Genomic DNA, 18,275 nt, shown 5'->3' on the forward strand with positions numbered 1-18,275 from the left:
GAGCCACCCAGGATAGAGGTGCTAGGGACGCGGTCCCATCCAGCAAAAATGAAGGTGAGATTGACAACTTAACATTTAGAAGTTATGTACCTACCATAACGTTCCATGTTAGTTGTCTTCTCTCGCCTTCTTTCTTGCGTCCCGCCCTCCATCCCCCTAGCCTGGTCAGACCGGGAAGATTATACATCTTCTGTTAAGAGGTTATTACCTTTTTCTAGCTGTTCAACTCCTAGTGTCACTAGATTATGTTGATCCTTTCTAGAGGGTTATGATGTTATTTAGTATCCTTATTTTCTTCCTCCTCTTAAGTCGGAAGAAAATACTGCTATTTCTTTAGCTACCAAACGAGATCGAGTAATCTCCGCCTTGCATCATGGGGTATAGGGTTGCCTCGAGCTGGTAAAATTAGCTCTCGAGCTTAGCAAGTGCCGAGTCGGAGCCGAGGATCGGCTCCGAACCCATCCAGCAAGAAAGAAGGTGAGAGAAGACAACTAACATGGAACATTATGGTAGGTACATAACTTCTAATTATACTTCACATGGCCATTTGGCAGTTTTTCCATCTCTTTCAACTTACTGATTTAAAAGCCTGCATTTGCACTTGTTTTCCATCTTTCCTGTAACTAGTCTAATCCAGATACAGATTTGCTTTATCCAAGACTGTTTGTAAGCTTCTGAGCCCCCCAAGCCTTTGTGTTGGAGGGAAGTTTTCTAGCTTATCAGTGGGAGTGGTAAGCACTAGGTAGCCTATCTACCACAAGAGTGGTTTCTGGCCCAGAAGTTGTAGTTTATTGGCCTTTTGGGCAGTTTTTCCATCTCTTTCTACCTTCTGGTTTAAAAGCCCACGTTTGCGCTTGTTTCCAACCTTTCCTGTAACTAGTCTAGTCCAGATACAGATTTGCTGTATCCAGAACTGCTTGTAAGCTTCTCAGCCCCCCAAGCCTTTCAGTGTTGGAGGGAAGCCTTCTACCTTATCAGTGGGAGTGGTAAGCACTAGGTAGCCTATCTACCACCAGATCCAGGTACAGGTTCTTAGTTTTAGCACTTGAATTTGCTTATTCATGCTCAGTACTTGTCCAGAACTTGTTGTTATCACTAAATAAGCTACAAATTACTACAGCACTCAACCTTCCTCTTTACCTAGAGGAAAACAGTTTTTGTACCTAACTTTCTTTACTTGCTTAGAGAAAAATGGCTCTTGTACTCACTTTCCTCACTTGTCTAGAGGAAAGTAGTTTTTTGTTCAGGCATGTCCAAGAGTCAGCTCCCAGTGTTCTCTCCTGTCTATCTGATGAATCTGGGCATCTTGGGGCAATGTAGCAATTGCCTCATGTACGCAGACAAACCTCTCCTCCTACCACCCAACACCACAACCTGTGAGAAATGCACATATCTAGCCAAACTGGAGGTAAAGCTCTCTCCAACCAAGACTGAACTTGACAGTCAGGAGGAGGAGAAGGTAAACACTTGCACCACACCACACTCATCACATAGTCCCACTAAACTTCACCACCAAAATCCACACATAGAAACACAAAAACATTCGCGGTGGCTCTCAATAGTAATCTTCTCAAGCAGCAGAGACCTCCAAAGCAGAAACGCAAGCAACCTCCACCCCCCAGCACAACCCAAATGACACATAGCCCACAGACTGTGAGCCAATAAACCACAGCCCATAAGGCAAAACAACATACCCAACACACTAGTCATAGATGACTCTATAGTCAGGCACGCTGATGTCCCACTCACCAGGCTAAACAAGGAGAAGGTTACTGTCAGATGCCTGTCGGGTGCCAAGATCCGCCACATAACCCACGCACTCAGGTCACTCCACAACAAGTACAAATATGACTCTGTCATTGTCCATATTGGTGTGAACAGCCTGAGACGTTCCTCCCCGAACTACATGAAAAGAGACATGGAAGAGCTCTCCGATCTTGTAGCCCAGGCAGGTATGACCTTAGCCCTGAGTAGCATCCTGTCATCGCCCAGAATTATACTGCAGTACAAGGACAAAATGATTGACTTCAAAAATTGGCTAAGCTTCTGCTGTCATTCTAAGGGGGTCCAGTATCCGTCTGCCTGGGACGACATGGTCGACAGACCACGATGCTTTGCCAGAGATGGCCTGTACTTGTCACCCCTGGGATTCCAGATACTGGCTAAGGGTCTTGCCGCCCCTATAGTGCCTTTTTTAGGCAAGGTTCAAATGACAAATTCACCACCATAACAGGAACAGGCAAGCAAAAACTGAGGGTAATGCTTGCTACTCAGTGCTAGAAGTCTAAATCTCAAAATGCACTCACTCGAGGCACTCCTTAAAATGGAGAACATCAATGTCTGTGCAGTGACTGAGACCTGGTTCAAGGCTATAGACAGCACCCCTGCATTACCAGGCCATAACCCATACCACACTTTTGGCCATCTAACCTGGACCAGAACACCAAAGGCGGAGGAGTCCATATTCATTAAGGATATCCACACCTTCAGTCTAGTTGCTCAGCATAATGCATCCAAGGTTATCCAAGTGCCACTAACTCTGGGCAAAACTGCAATCCAATTTGTAGTTTGCTGCAGATCCCCCACCATGCCCCAGGATTCCCACTCCTCTTTTCTTGATATACTGGAAAATATTAGGGTTCAACCAAACACCCTAATAATGGGCGATTTCAACTACTCCACCATTAATTTGGAAAACTACTCGTGTACCAACTCCTTTGCTCAACGCTTTCTGGAATTCATAAATTCCAGTGCCCTGGATCAACTTATCCACACCCCCACCAGGGGCAACAATATCGTAGACCTCTTCATTACCAACATGAGTGATCGGTGTTCCACACCTGAAGTCAAATCCTCGTTGGTCAGATCCAACCATAAGCTAATCCCCCTAGATATCCGCATCCTGCCCCCACCCACTATTAAGGAAACCATGGTAAAAAATTTCCCCAAAGCCAACTTCATGTTTTTTAAGATAGAAGTGGTAAACTGCATGACACCCATGTGGATGGACAGTACAGTTATGACTACTGAATCCTACACAAGTGCACTCTATAAGTACTTACATGAGTGCATGGATCGTGCTATCCGAAACAGAACCAAGACACTATCCTCCAAACAAAGGAAGCCAATCTGGTGGTTCCCTGCCATAAACAAACTCTACAACAGAAGGAAGAAACTGTTGCAAAAGAGAGTAAAAATCCCGTAAGTGGAAGAGCTCCCTGGTCAGCCTCAGTAAGAAACTGAGATCCCTTGTAAGATCCTCCAAAGCTAGCTACGAAAACAAAATAGCCACTGATTCTATGGGCAATCACAAGCATTCTGTAGCTATGTTCAGAATCTCCGTGGCAACACCTAGATCTGCTCTGAGTTACAACACAATGGCACGAAAATTACAGAACCAACTGATATTTCCCACATCCTGGCAGATAGGTTCAGTGCTAACTTTACCCCCTCTCACCCCCTAAGGGCCCATATCTATACAGGAAGAATGCAGAGTCCCTGTATTCACATCTATGCAGCTAAAAGCTGCAGTCTCTAAAACCAAAAACACAGCATCCATGGGACCGGACAACATCCCAGGCTGCGTTTTACACTAACTTCAGAACAAACTGGCTCCCCACCTAAGCACCATGTTCAATCATAGTCTCACGTCAGACTTTGTGCCCACTGAATGGTGCACAGCAACAGTTATCCCACTCCACAAAGGAGGAGCTACCACTGATCCTGGGAACTATCGTCCTATTAGCCTGACTATCCTAGTCTTCAAGGCCATGGAACGTATCATCATGGAACTCATAAACAAAGACATTGGTAACCTCCAAACTCTGGATCCTACCCAGTTTGGGTTTGTGAAAGATGGATCATGCCTTCTGAACCGGATTGACTTCTTTGAAGCAGTCACCAAAGCCGTAGATGAGGGTAAGGTGGTTCACACAGCCTATTTTAACCTCGCCAAGGCTTTCGACACCATCTCCCATTCTGGAATTATAGCTAAACTCACAAAACTTGGTGTAAATCCCTACGTCACAAGATTGGTTGCCAAATGGCTCACTGACAGAACCCACACTGTAAGTTGCAAACTCCAAATCTGACTTCAAGCCAGTGACAAGTGGAGTACCACAAGGTTCAGTCCTGGGACCTCTCCTGTTTGGTATCTACTTCCCTGAAGTACAGGCTAACACAGAAGGCCTCTGGCTAATGAAGTTCACAGATGACTGCAAACTAGGAGCCATAGTAGAGTCCCCAAATGATGTGGGCATCCTATAGGAGCCATAGTAGAGTCCCCAAATGATGTGGACATCCTACAGAAGGGCCTCACTGAGACAAATGCCTGGTGTCAGAGTCATGCCCTCAAGCTCAATGCCAAAAAGTGCATTGTCATCCCCTTTGGTAAAAGCTATGTACCCATGAACTACCACATAAACGACATTCTACTTAACGCCGAATGTGTGATAAGAGACCTTGGGACCCAGGTGGACAGTAGTCTCTCCTTTGATAATCATATCACCACAGTAGTCAGGAACTCCTATGTGGCACACCTCATCACAAAAGGGTTCTCATCCAGGAAAAAAGAGGTCACTGTTCCCCTCTACTCGGCACTCATTAGACCCATAACGCCCCTTTTGGAATGTACCTCACAAGACATCTGCAGCAGCTGAAAGGCCACAGAGGTACCTCACAAAGAGGATTACTGGCCTCCAGCAGATGCGCTACACTGACAGTATCAAAAAATTCCAGCTTTACTCTGTAGCATATCGCCTACTCCGAGGAGATCGCTGCCTAACATATAAAGCTATGTTAAACCCAGAGCTGTTGGACATGCTACACCTAAAGAAATCCCAATCCCTCCAAGTTGCACTCTCTAGGGACCTAAACCTTGTCACCACAATAAACAGGACATGCTGGAGGAATAGATTCCAGTCCCAGAGAGTTCCTATACTCTGGAACAAGCTACCCATCTATGTCAAGCTGAGTTCCTCATTAGCACTCTTCAAGAAAAATCTTGATGAGTGGATGGGAAATAGGAAATACATCCCCCGGGAATCACTTCTGTGGCTCTGCTCGACAGGGGCACAGGAAATTAACTTTCTTGGGTGGTGTAAGCCAGGAAACCTTGTTGGCTAGGCTTACTTAGGCCCTTGGGCCGATAACCTAGTACCTACCTATGAACATATATTGCTATATGTCATGTAACCTAAGCAAAATTATATAAATTATTCAATTCCTACCCCCTTTTTTAAACAAGAAACATCTTTATTAAACCATCACTTATAAAATAAGCAGTCATACATTTATGTAAATGAAATATAAACCACACCAACACAGTACTAGTTGCAAGCATTTTACACCACAAGTCATACTGATACACTCCCAGTTGAAAACATTATACATCACTTACCTACCTAGTCATTTTCAAACATTGCATAGCTCATTTAAGCACTGCCTTCTTTTAAACCTCATTCCTCCCCTGTATGTATTGTTCCCACAATTCCCATTTTTTTTTCCTATGCAGTTTGCTCCTACCCTTTTCTAAAGCTGTCAATTCCAGTAGTTTTCTCTCTGTTGCTATATTCACTGATTCTAATATAGTTGGTTTAGGCAGCCACCATAATTAGACACAGCAAGGCCTTACCACATCTAGGCAATTCCGATTCCTTATCACAGCTCAGAAAAATCATCTCCCTAGTCACACCAGTCTGCCCACCGAACATCTCCATTAGTGCATCCCGCAGGGAATCCTTAAAGTCCACCAACCCACCACACTTCCTGAAAATATCTTCCCAAGTATCTCTTTCTTCCCCGTCACATCTCCAACATTTGCTGTCTGCTTTATGCAAAATTCTCTGGAGTCTGCTTGAGGTATAAAAATCGTAATGTAAACATTTCCAAGCAAAAATCCTAAGTCTTCTAGATTTTGCTGCAAATATGGGAGACATACATATATACTCCCATTGTTTCTTTGTGAATTGCTCATCCAATCTCTCTTCCCAATCCTTTCTAACATACTCTGATTGATTCTTATAGTTATCATGCAGTTTTTTATGCTCAATTATTCCTTCTTTAATGGTAGCTTCTGTTCTAGATTCTACTAAAAACTGTATCAGTGTTGGTCTTTCATTTAGGGTCCTCCTATTTCTTTCTCTTTGCCTATACTCTGATATCAATCCTTGATAGGGAAGGCAGTCTCTAACCTGCAGTCCAAATAAATTATTGGCCTCTTCCCATTCTGTTACCCTTACTTCTCCAGTTATGTGGTCCCAATACCTTAGTTCCTTTACCAGTTTTCTCCAATAAATTCCAACCCCCTCTTGCCTATTGTCTATTTTCCTTATTGCAGTTATTCCTATCGGCAGAATCTCCTTTCTCCATTCTTCGAATACTTTCTGCTACTTCATGGATATAATATTCTGAATGATTATTTTTATTCTCCTTAAAGGCCTGCATCCAAAATCCCAGTCTGTTCTTGTTTCTTGAGCCCCTCTCCCCCATTTCAGCATCATCCCTTTCCATTTTGAATTATAGTTTTTGCTTGTGCTATGTGTACGAGCCTCAGCTGTGTAGTTCAGAAATACCCCTTCAAATTGGGTAATCCCGATCTACCCTGTTCTACTCGAAGAATCAGTTTATCCCTCTTGACTGTTGCCTTCTTCCCCTGACAAAGTCCAACTATTTATTAATTGTTATCCGCAGCTTCTCCTGTGGTTGATAAGTTTGCCTATCCTGTATATAAGACTAAAGGGACTAAAAACATTTTGATTGCTTGTATCTTACTATGCCTATCCATATAGCAATTCTTCCCACATATCCTTAGCTGCCACACTAGTATCATTTTTAATCCATACTCCTAAATACTTAATTTTATCATATCCCCATAAATACGGATATTGCTGAACCAATTTGTGTGTGGGTACATAATTTACTGCTATTGCCTTTCGTTTAGCTTCATTAATTTTGTATCCTGAAAAGATTTGAAACTGTCTCAAAATGTTCCACAACACTGTAATGTGTTTCTGGTTTTGTTAGGTATAAAGTATCATTTGCAAATAGAGCCAGCTTTTCTTGACTATCATACCAGTTATAGCCTTGAATTTCTGAGTCCCTTATTTTCTTTGCCAGTAGTTCTAAGTATAATGCAAATAACAAAGGGGAAAAAGGACAGCCTTGCCTTGTTCTTTTGTTCAAGCAGAAATTATCAGAGAGGACCCCACCCACTTTAATTTTCATTTAGGATCCCTCATGTATCCCCCTAATCAACCTTATATATTTTTTTTAAGGAAATGCAAATGCTTTCCATTGCCTTGCTCATAAAGTCCCAGCTTACTCTGTCAGATGGTTTCTCTCTTAATATACATTTTACTTGCCTTATAGCACTCGACACAGTGCCATATATACTAAGTTCAGTTCAATGAAATGAAATTCAGTAATTTGTGTTTTCAGTGATGTGGTCAGGGTGAAATGAAATTCAGTGAAATGAGATTCAACGAAACAAAGTAGACTCACACATGCACACTAACTGAAATCGTACTACAGCTGGGAAAGGGCAAAACTCCAGTCCCTACTGAACTACTGTCTTGGGTAAACAGCTACCTCATCATTTCACTATTTTCTAGCTTCAGTGTTGTGTTGTCAATTTTCCGAGGGTCTGTTATCTGTATGACTGATAATATAATGTAGACACTATTGTATAATGGAAGACGTTGACACTCCCAAGTAACCTGGGCTGCAACAGATAGAACCTAAACAGCTGTCTTTGTCCTATCTAGGGTATTGAATAATGGATTCACTGGTGGGGTAACACATATGGTGCCTGGTAAAGGCCAAAGATATTTTCAAACAAAGTGGCTGTTTTAGTATAAGGGTAACATCACACAGCAGTTCATTGGTAGTCCTCTGCATGTTGTAGATGAACCATGCACTTATGTACAGTTAGTGGCAAATGGGTCCCTCAAATCTGCCTGCAGTGATCAATAAAATTCATGAGTAGAACACACACAAATGAGGGAAAAATTTGACGTGTTATATCACCCCAAGGTGACACAAGCAGCACAGCCACCCCACTCATGAGCATCTGCAGAAGCCTGCTGATGGCATTTGCCTTGATTTGTCTGAAAGATACAGTATTTTTGAAAAGTTCAGGAAGCCACAAGAGGAACAGAAGAAAAGGTAAAAGAGCAAACTACCAAATAGCTGTCATTGTCATACTTGTGAATCACTGCTGAGATACTAGACGTTGTATAGAAGATAACAGATAACACACAATATCCAGATAAATACACCTGTTATCCAAGATTGCTTAAAGGACAGTGCTATAAAAATAGCCGATAAATAAAACTGGGCTATGTTTAAAATTATAGTATAAAACATTTACCATTAAAAAAGTGTAGAAATTTGATTTAACTTCAGGGTCCTAGCTCAAAAAGATGTCTTTCATACAAAACAGGTTGATAACTCCAGGACCCCTAACATAAAATAGGAGACCAGTAGGAAGAAGAAGTTAGAGTTATCTAGAATAATGCTGAATCACACTATGACCCATTATCCCATTTTAGAAATTAACCCAAATTAAAACCACATACTCTGTGTTGTATATTATTAAAACAAAAATAGTTCAAATATCAGGCCAAACAGGCTAAGCAAAGTCAGCCTGCTAAAAAACACATGAAACAAGTTCAAAGTAAGACAGATACTTAAGTTTGAAATTCCCAAATGGCTTCTTGTGCTGTCCTAGAAAACTAAAGCCGTAATGACAACTAAAAGTCTACTATTGATCATATATCGCTGATGAGCTTTATTGGTCCTACTTTAATGGTGTACTGATATACTGAACAGAGCTGTAAAATAATGTATAGTACTACAGTAACTAGACATCCAGTCTTGACAGGAAAAGAAGAATGCTCACCAAAGAGAAAAAAATGTTGAACTCTCCCCAGTTACCCAAGTCTGTCATTTTAACGATCTGAAGCAGATCATTCATTAGTGAAAGAAATGCTCGCTCCACTTAGTTGAGTTATAGCAAAGCAAAGAATGTGGAATGAAGCCAGAAGACTGTCTGAAAAAAAACATTGTTAAGGTCATGGCACTAGTAATAGTACTAACAGCAACAGCCAGTACATACACATTTGTTGTACTTAATGCAGACGTTACTGGTACATACAACACAAAAAAGTATTTTAGGCTCATAAAACATTCAGTCCCAGAATGCAAAACTCTTACTACTGGATCAGAGTTTAATTCAGATGTGGTGGCTGCACTAGACTCTCAGGCACACCAAACGTGGGGAAAGAATTATGTGAAAGCGCAAATCACGGTTGTGTTAAAAATACTAAAACATGAGGACCTACTTGTCCTCATCTTTCTAGCTCTATAATCTGTTAAAAAAAAAAAAAACATTAAAATGCAGTAGCCAAAGTTATGAGTCTGAAAGACTAGTTTCATTTGGAGGTTTCTTTGCTGCTGTAGTTTGAGTTATATACTGATATTGTCAGTACCCCAGTTCTTGTGTCATGTCATAATAGAAAATTATGGTCCTTTATTTTAATGCTGTGTAAGTAGCCTTGTGGCAATAAACGTTGCAACGTTAAAAGAATCTGTAGTGTTCTGATTTTTTTTTGTCTCCATGATGACTATGTCTGTAACATTTGTAATGTACTGTTACCCAGTGTCACTTCAGCTTTAACATCAGTTTTTAGTTAATACAGTTTCCTAAATGCTAGCAGTGGGCTATAGAATTGTGGAGTCTTAACTTGTGCCTTTTTTTTTTTTGGACGTTTCTGGTTTCTGACTTTTAAGTTATTGAAAACATAGGAAACTGGGTTGAAGGATTGTTTTACTTTACTTTGCAGAGTGTTGCATTGTACAGTTGTTTGTATCTTCATGTGCATGTTTACTTTCCGTAGTTCCACTTTACATAGTTGACATATTTAAGCTGGATTATTTTCTTTAAGGCTGTTGTTGAACGCAAGTTATTGAAAGAAAGAGGACTGCTGCGCCATGAACTAGGACGTGAAGAGTTCCTTCAGGAAGTGTGGCGATGGAAGGATGAGTGAGTTCCACCTTGAGTAATGGAGCAGTATGGTCATTTTCTTGTAGCGTCTTTACTTTTTTTTAATTTCCGTTTTGTTCTGAATGAAAGAGATCATTTTCTGTAAAAGAATCAGTGCCTGTATGATTCTTGGTCACTTGTTTTTAATTCAGCCTTCTTCCTTTCCTTATTTTAACTTGTTTTCTCCTTCCTCTGCTAAGCCTGTGATGTTTTGTGTCACTTTTTTTCTTTGTCTTTGCATTTTTCTTTCATTTATTCTTTTATAGCTGAATCTGAAATTTGTTCAGTTAGTGCGTTAGAGGCTTGATGTGTGTGTGTGTGTGTGTGTGTGTGTGTGTGTGTGTGTGTGTGTGTGTGTGTGTGTGTGTGTGTGTGTGTATATATATATAAATGAATTGTATTGAGAGGAGTAGTTCATGTTGCAAACTTAGCGCTGTCATGTAATTGCTCTCTAGTAGAATACTGCAGTGTATTGCCTATCAGTGATTTTACCATCTTCAGATGATGCGTAATGGACTTACTTTCTTGAAGCATCTAAGAGGGAATGAAGGTACTGGATGGGGGGTTGAATTATCTGTTTTTCGGATGAGTCATTAAATTGTGGTCCTGTCTGCTTAAGTTGGTGGTAAGGTGGATGTAAAAGATTCCATGGCACTTGCCAAAAAGTAGAGGAAGTTCCCCTATGCCCTGACTAAGTTTACCCTAGGAGTATGTATACCATCTTGAGTCTCCCCGGAAAAAAAGGCCACAAGCCTATTGGACTAATCCGGTCAACAAAAGGATAAATAAAAATAATTTAAAATATTGAAGTCTTTCATTTGTACCTTATGCAGATCATGTAGTGAGGTGTTAGTGATCTTATCTGGCATGATATTTTTACTCCATTGAATTTTTGAAAGCAGTTTTATTCAGCACATTAGTTTTTCAACATGAGATCCTGTACATAAATAACAGTGAAAAAAGAAATATCACTGCAAGACTTTGTTACCATGTATATACATTATATGAACCATTTCCATACTTTTTGTTGTCATGTATAAGCATTATATATAATATTTCCAGTACAGCTCTGTCCTTTAGTCTTGTGCGTTAGTACATACATAGAGTTACTTTACAATTCCTACCAGCCTATGTATTTTAGTCATTTTTTGTGCATGGTCTTGCATATGTTCTTCCCAAATGCATAATTTATATTTTGAAAAATTACTTTCTCCATCTTTTAATGAATACTCCATTAGATTATTAATTACTTTTCTCCAGGGACTTAAAAGACAGCTACACCCAGAAGTCAATTTTTTTCTGTCCAAAGGTCCTTTCCTTCCCCTTGCAGAAAAAGTATCATTTAAAAATTTTTATGTTAGTTTTAGGACTGAGCTAGTTTCTTTTTGACATTTAATTAAATCTTAGGATCTGATGATGTGTCTTCTGCCCATTTCTGAATAGATGGGGTATTCAGATATGAGACTGATCCTACTTTGGCCACTTTCAGACTTGGATCCAAGACTTAAGCCCCTCCCTTTACCCATAATTCCATGCAGTGCAAGTTACCTCACATCTTTACTGCTCATTCTCTTCAGATGCAGATCTCCTCGACTCAAGCTAAGTGTTTGTCTTTTTGGTATTGTGAGCTATTCTCTTCCTTACATTAGTGGACATTTTCTCTGATAGTCTTTCTTCCTGCCTCCCCTTTCTAGAGTAAAAAAATAAATAAATAAACATAGTACTGAATAATAAAAAGGTAGATCTTCTATCCTAGTTCTTTCATCCTTGAGCAGTTAGCACATTTTCCCCTTTCAGCTTATCTTTCATAAAAATAGTGGATATTTGTAGTTGTCATTATAGTGATATTATAGTGTTATTTGGACTATGTAAGTGATATATAATTATTTTCTTGTCTTCTGTTAGGACATTTAGTTTACTATGGTGAAGAAACCCTCAGGGTTCAAGAAATTTGTGGTGTATGTCCACAAGATTCCAAACTCTGATGCGCACACCAAGTGCATATATGCCTAGGTTCTTTTCATTTGGCAAAGCAGTGTTCCATTTGTACTACCTTTGTGTCCAGAGTGGTGGTGGAAAGGAGCAACAAACTAGTTCTTAAGGGACTTTTCCATACCCCCCCTTGCAGAAGAAGTTTCCCCCTTATGGATATTTTTGCTTCTCAGTCCCCTTTGGCCAGGAAATTTGCCAACAGGAGGGACAAGCCATAAGAAAGAGTGAGACAGGAAGAAGCCAAAAAATTGGTCCGTAGAGTTATCAACCTCTTTAGATCTGGTGCCCTTGATCTCTAAGCCGTTGGATCTACAGTTCTTGCAGCCAGTTTGGCTCAGAGCTTTTACTCCCTCTTTACTGAGGCCACACGTCTCTCTGGAGATGTTTTCCCCTAGACTCAGGTTACCTGGAGAGCCTGTGTTTCTCCAGCAGAATAAATGACACTTTCAATGAAAGATTACTGGACGTTTTATTTAATGGTTTTATTTTTCTATGATTTTAAACATTAATAACCCAATCTTACTCCAGTTTAGTGTTGTTATTTGTATGAGCAGATTGTAGAATGAACCTCAAGAATTTCTACATTTCTAATCCAGGGACCCACGATCACATTGGAATCCTATGGATACTGGTGCATAGTCTAGCCCCAGTAACTTCTTCATTCCTCATGGAAGCTACCCTCAGTTTTATCCTAACATAATCATTCTGATCCAGGCAGTGCACATTTTGCCACTGTCCTCAGGTTTAGAAGCTAACTGCACTTTAGGATGTTTCAGTTTCATGAGGGGTTCCCCTTTTCCACAGCATTTGAAACGCAAGAGATTAGGTATAAACCCTTATGTCACGAGATGGATAGCCAGCTGGATCACAGACAGGCTTCAGGAAGTTAGGATTGGGGAGTTCTCCTCTACAAAGAGGCCAGTCACAAGGGGGTCCTTCCTGGGACTGCTTCTTTTGACATCTACTTCTCTGAAATCAAGGCCAGTGTCAGTAGCCTCTGGCTGTCTAAATTTGCAGATGATTACAAATTAGGAGCAGTCATAGAGTCCCCGACTGACACAAATGTTCTCCAAGAAGGGCTGACATAAACAAATAACTGGTGTCAGAGCCATGAGCTAAAACTAAGTACAAGAAATGCATAATAGTATCCTTCAGGAAATTATCTACCCATGGTAAGTATCATATTGACAACTCACCTGTAAGAGTTGACCCAGTAGTCAGGGACTTGGGTACACACACAGAGATGTAATCTAGTCTTTGACCATCACATATCTAGAGTAGTGAGTAAATCATTCTATTTTGTGAAACTTGTAAGCAAAAGTATGGCATCTTGGTCCGAGAAGGCTATTGTTCCATTGTATTTGTCATTCATCAGACCTGTCCTAGAGTACAGTACCCCCTTTGGTCTGTACCTAACCAGACACATTTAACAATCCCTGTCCCTCTATCATTGTCCATGTTGGAGTGAATGACTTGAGACGTACCTCCCTGGACTACATGAAAAGAGACATGGAAGAGCTCTTGGATTATGTGACCCAGGCAGGTATGACGATAGCCCTGAGTAGCATCCTGCCTTCGCCCAGAATGATACCGCAGTATAAGGACAAAATGACAAACCACGATACTTTACCAGAGATGGTCTGCACCTGTTACCCTTGGGATTCAGGTTACTGGCTAAAGCTCTTGCCACCCCTGTAGTGCCTTTTTTAGGCGATGTTCAAAGGACAAAACCACCACCATAACAGATACAAGCATGCAAAATCTGAAGGTAATGCTATTCAATGCTAGAAGTCTAAACCTGAAAATGCACTCTGTCGAGGCACTCCTAAAAAATGGATAACATAGATATCTGTGCAGTAACTGAGACCTGGTTCAAGACTCCAGAGAGCACCCCTTCAATACCAGGCTGCAACCCCTACCACACTTTTCGGCCAACAAACCAAGACTGAAACACTAAAGGTGGAGGAGTGTCCATATTCACCAAGGATATTCACACCTCCAGGCTAGTTGCCCAACACAATGCATCTGAAATTCTCCAAGTGCAACTAACACTAGGTAAAACTGCAGTCCAAATTGTAGCTTGCTACAGATCCCCCACCATGCCCCAGGATTTTCACTACACCTTTCTAAACATACTGGAAAATATTAAGATACAACCAAACATCCTAATACTGGGTGATTTCAACTACCCTGTCATTAACTGGGAAAACTACTCGGATACCAACACATTTTCCCATTGGTTCTTGAAAGTCATAAATTCCAACTCCCTGGATCAACTAATCCATTGGTCCCACCATGGGCTGCAATATCCTAGACCTGATCATTACCTACATGGGAGATAGGTGCTCCACACCAGTGGTGACCCACTCATTGGTCAAGTCTGACCATAAGCAAATCACCCTTGACATCCACATCCCACTCCCCCCAGTAAGGAAACCTCTGTAAAAAAAAAAAAAAAAAAACTTCTCCAAAGCCAACTTCATGCTACTCAAGTCAGAAGTGACAAACTTCATGGCACCCATGCAGATGGTAGCTGAATGTTCGACTGCTGAATCCTACACTAAGGCACTGTATGAGCACATCCACTCATGCATGAATCGTGCCATCCCAAATAGAACCAAGACACTCTCCTCAAAAAAAGGAAGTCAATCAGGTGGTCTCCTGCTATAAACAAACTATACAACAGAAGGAAGAAACTGTTGCAGAAAAGAGGAAAATCCCAGGATGCAAAAAACTCCCTTACCAGCCTCAGTAAGAATCTGAGATCCCTCATAAAATCCTCCAAAGCTAGTTATGAAAATAAAATTGCCAAAGATTCCAAAGACAACCACACGGCATTCTATAGTTATATCAAGAATCTAAATGGCAATGCTTAGATCTGCTCTGAGCTACAATAGAATGGCATTAAATATACTGATCCCAAGGATATTGCCAATATCCTGGCAGATCGATTTAGTGACAACTTCACCCCCCTCTCACCCCCTAAAGGGCCCATCTCAATTCCAAAAGATTGCCATATTCTGATAATCATGGCCACACAGGTAGAAACTGCACTCTCCACAGCTAAGAATACAACATCCATGGGACCAGATGACATCCCGGGCTGTGTACTACATGAACTACAAAATGAACTGGCACCTCACCTAGGTGTCATGTTTAATTATAGCCTCACCTCAGGCTTTGTGCCCAATGAGTGGCGCACAGCTACAGTTATCCCACTCCACAAGGGGGGGATCCGCCTTGGCTCCCGGGAACTACCGTCCCATCAGTCTGATGAGCCTGATCTGCATGAGCATGGAAAGCATTATCATGGAACGTATAAACAAAGACATTGGCAACCTTCAAACACTGGACCCCACCCAGTTTGGGTTTGTGAAGGGCCGATCTTGTCTCCTGAACCTAATTGACTTCTTTGAATCAGTTTCCAGAGCTGTGGACGAGGGTAAGGCGGTCCACACAACCTATCTGGACCTCGCCAAGGCCTTTGACACCATCCCCCATTTTGGAATCCTAGATAAACTTACTAAGCTGGGCATAAATCCCTATGTCACTTGATGGGTTGCCAGCTGGCTTACTTAAAGAACCCAGACAGTAAAAGTAGCCAACTCCAAATCCAGCTCCAGACAAGTGACAAGTGGAGTACCTCAGAGTTCAGTCCTGGGACCACTCTTGTTTGGCATCTACTTCTCTGAAGTACAGGCCAACACTAAGGGACTGTGGCTAACAAAGTTTGCAGATGACTGCAAACTGGGAGCCATTATTGAATCCCCAAATTATGTGGATATTCTACAAAAGGGCCTTACAGAAACAGATGCTTGGTGCCAGAGCCATGGGCTCAAGCTTAATGCCAAGAAATGTATAGTTATCCCCTTTTGGAAAAACCATGTACCCATGAATTACCACATAGGTGGCAGTACACTAAACACCGAAAGTGTGATGAGAGACTTAAGGACACAGGTGGACAGTGGTCTCACCTTCTATAACCACATTGCCACAACAGTCAGGAAATCCTATGTGGCACACCTCATCACTAAGGACTTTTCATCCAGGAAAAAAGGAGGTCATTGTCCCACTATACTCATCCCTCATTAGACCCATTATAGAGTACAACGCCCCGTTTGGTATGTACCTCACAAGACATCTGCAATGTCTGGAAAGGCCGCAGAAATACCTCACTAAAAGAATCACAGGCCTAAAGCAGATGCCCTATGCTGACCGTCTAAAAAAAACTCCAGCTATACTGTGTGGCATATCCCCTACTCTGAGGCGACCTCTGCTTAACATACAAGGCCATGTCAAACCCTGAGCTGTTGGACATGCTCCACTTAAAGAAATCCCAATCCCTCAGAGCCACACACTCCAGGGATCTAAACCTTGTCATCACAATGGAACAAAACATGCTGGAGGATAGGTTCCTGACCCAGATATTCCCCATACTCTGGAATAGACTGCCCATACCTGTCAAGCAGAGCGCCTCCTTGGCCCTATTCAAAAGGAACCTTGACAATTGAATGGGAGATAGGAAATTCACCCTGGGGATCACGTCCATCACCCTGCTAGACAGGGGTCCAGGGAAGTAAATATTGTGGGAAGAAATATCCGGGGAATTGTTTGGCTAGGCTTGTATTGGCCCTAGGGCCAATAGCCTATTACCAACCTATGAACCTATGAATTGGAATGTCCACAGAGATTCTTCACTAAAACAATACAGGACATAAGTAACATGTCCTGTGCAGATCACCTGAAGGCTCTATACTTTTATTCTCTATCTTACAGGTTGTTGAAGGGGATCTGCCAATGCCTGTCATTCAGGGCATTGTCGCACCTCACCCTGATGGCTCTCCTACATATCCACAAAACAAACAGCACCACAATTATCTGTTCTAAAGGCTTAATCCTTGCCTCGGACATAAATAGGACCTGCTGGAGAGAGAAGTATGTATCCCAGAGACTACCTCTTTGGAACAGGCTCCCCATCCATGTGCAACAAAGTTCCTCCATAACCCAATTTGGGTGCAACTTGGACAATTGGATGGGTAACAGATAATTCGTACCTGGTTTGACACCTCTGTTTTTCATGCTTGTATTTCTCATCGTCTCGTATATGATGCAGAATGGCACAGAAACGTGTATGACAGTAAGGGAAAGAAAGGGAAGGAATCAAATGCCGTCATGGATGTATCAAACAGAGAAAACTATAAAGCAGTTAAGACAGTGTGTCACTGCTAGAGTATAGAAGAGAGAACAGATCAACAAAATATTCGGATAGCCGTGATCTGTTGTGCACTGTCACAAATAACAAACTAAAAATATCAGCACAGCAGAAAAACTTAGAAGATATGCAGATAAATATAAACGAAAAGTACAAAATAAGAAATTTATTGATGACCCAAAAAAGGTTTAAAGAGAATAGGGAAACAAGGCAAAAGGAACTGAAACACCACCAAAAAAAGAAATGGATACATTTTAGAGAAATGTTTATGAAGATCCTGCAGAATATAACAAAGATGCTGAATAGACAGAAGAAGTAAACGAAAGAATAAGACATTTAGATATATACAGTATGTGAAATGAGATGAAGTAACAGCCAGAGAAATTGAAACAAAGCTAAGAAAAGCTCCTAATTGGAAAGCCCTAAACACAGATACAGTTCCTAACTTCTGGCTAAAAGTATTAATATCATTACATTAATATTTAGCCATGAGTAAGAACTATTTATATGTGCACCCCAAGCAGACACCAACCTGGTTAACATCAGGAAAAACAATATCCCTACTTAACAGTGAAACCTGCAAGCTATCCTAAAAATTACAGACTGATAACTTGCCTTCCGATGATGTATATACTAAATGCTGGAATTGATGCTGACAAGAGTTTATAGTCATTTTGAAGAAAACTCAGTTGTGGCAGTAGAACAAAAAGGTAACAAAAGAAAGTCATATGGAACAAAGTATTTTCCTCGTGATTCACTGTTGCAGTCCTGACTTGTGAGATTTCCTGCTGTGGAAGCCCTTGGCTGGACTGACTACCAGAGTAAAAATCTTCCTCCTCCTAAGACTGGCGGATGCCCTACCCTGATATCAGTATGCTTGGGTATAAAGGGAGCCAGCTGATGTCATGACATTAGTTTTTTCTTGCTGTTGGGGCCTGAAGCTGTTTTTCAGTGAATCTGCTTCACTTCCTAAAGACATCATTTTTGGGGAAATACTTCCATGCCATGAGGGAGCATTTCCAATGGGAG

At 41.2% G+C, this 18,275-nt stretch overlaps 1 protein-coding gene across 2 annotated transcripts in view; it reads left to right on the forward strand.

Moving 5' to 3' along the window:
• Positions 1-18,275, forward strand: part of VARS2 (valyl-tRNA synthetase 2, mitochondrial) — a 1,808,135-nt gene that overhangs the window by 404,658 nt on the left and 1,385,202 nt on the right. For both annotated transcript variants that reach the window (XM_044084462.1, XM_044084463.1), the window contains exon 7: positions 9,945-10,042. In XM_044084462.1, the coding sequence (XP_043940397.1) occupies positions 9,945-10,042 (98 nt within the window). The remainder of the gene's footprint in view (positions 1-9,944; positions 10,043-18,275) is intronic.

This window comes from Protopterus annectens, chromosome 9.part0 (assembly GCF_019279795.1).
Source record: "Protopterus annectens isolate FY-2018-M chromosome 9.part0, PAN1.0, whole genome shotgun sequence".
Classification (NCBI taxonomy): Eukaryota; Metazoa; Chordata; order Ceratodontiformes; family Protopteridae; genus Protopterus; species Protopterus annectens.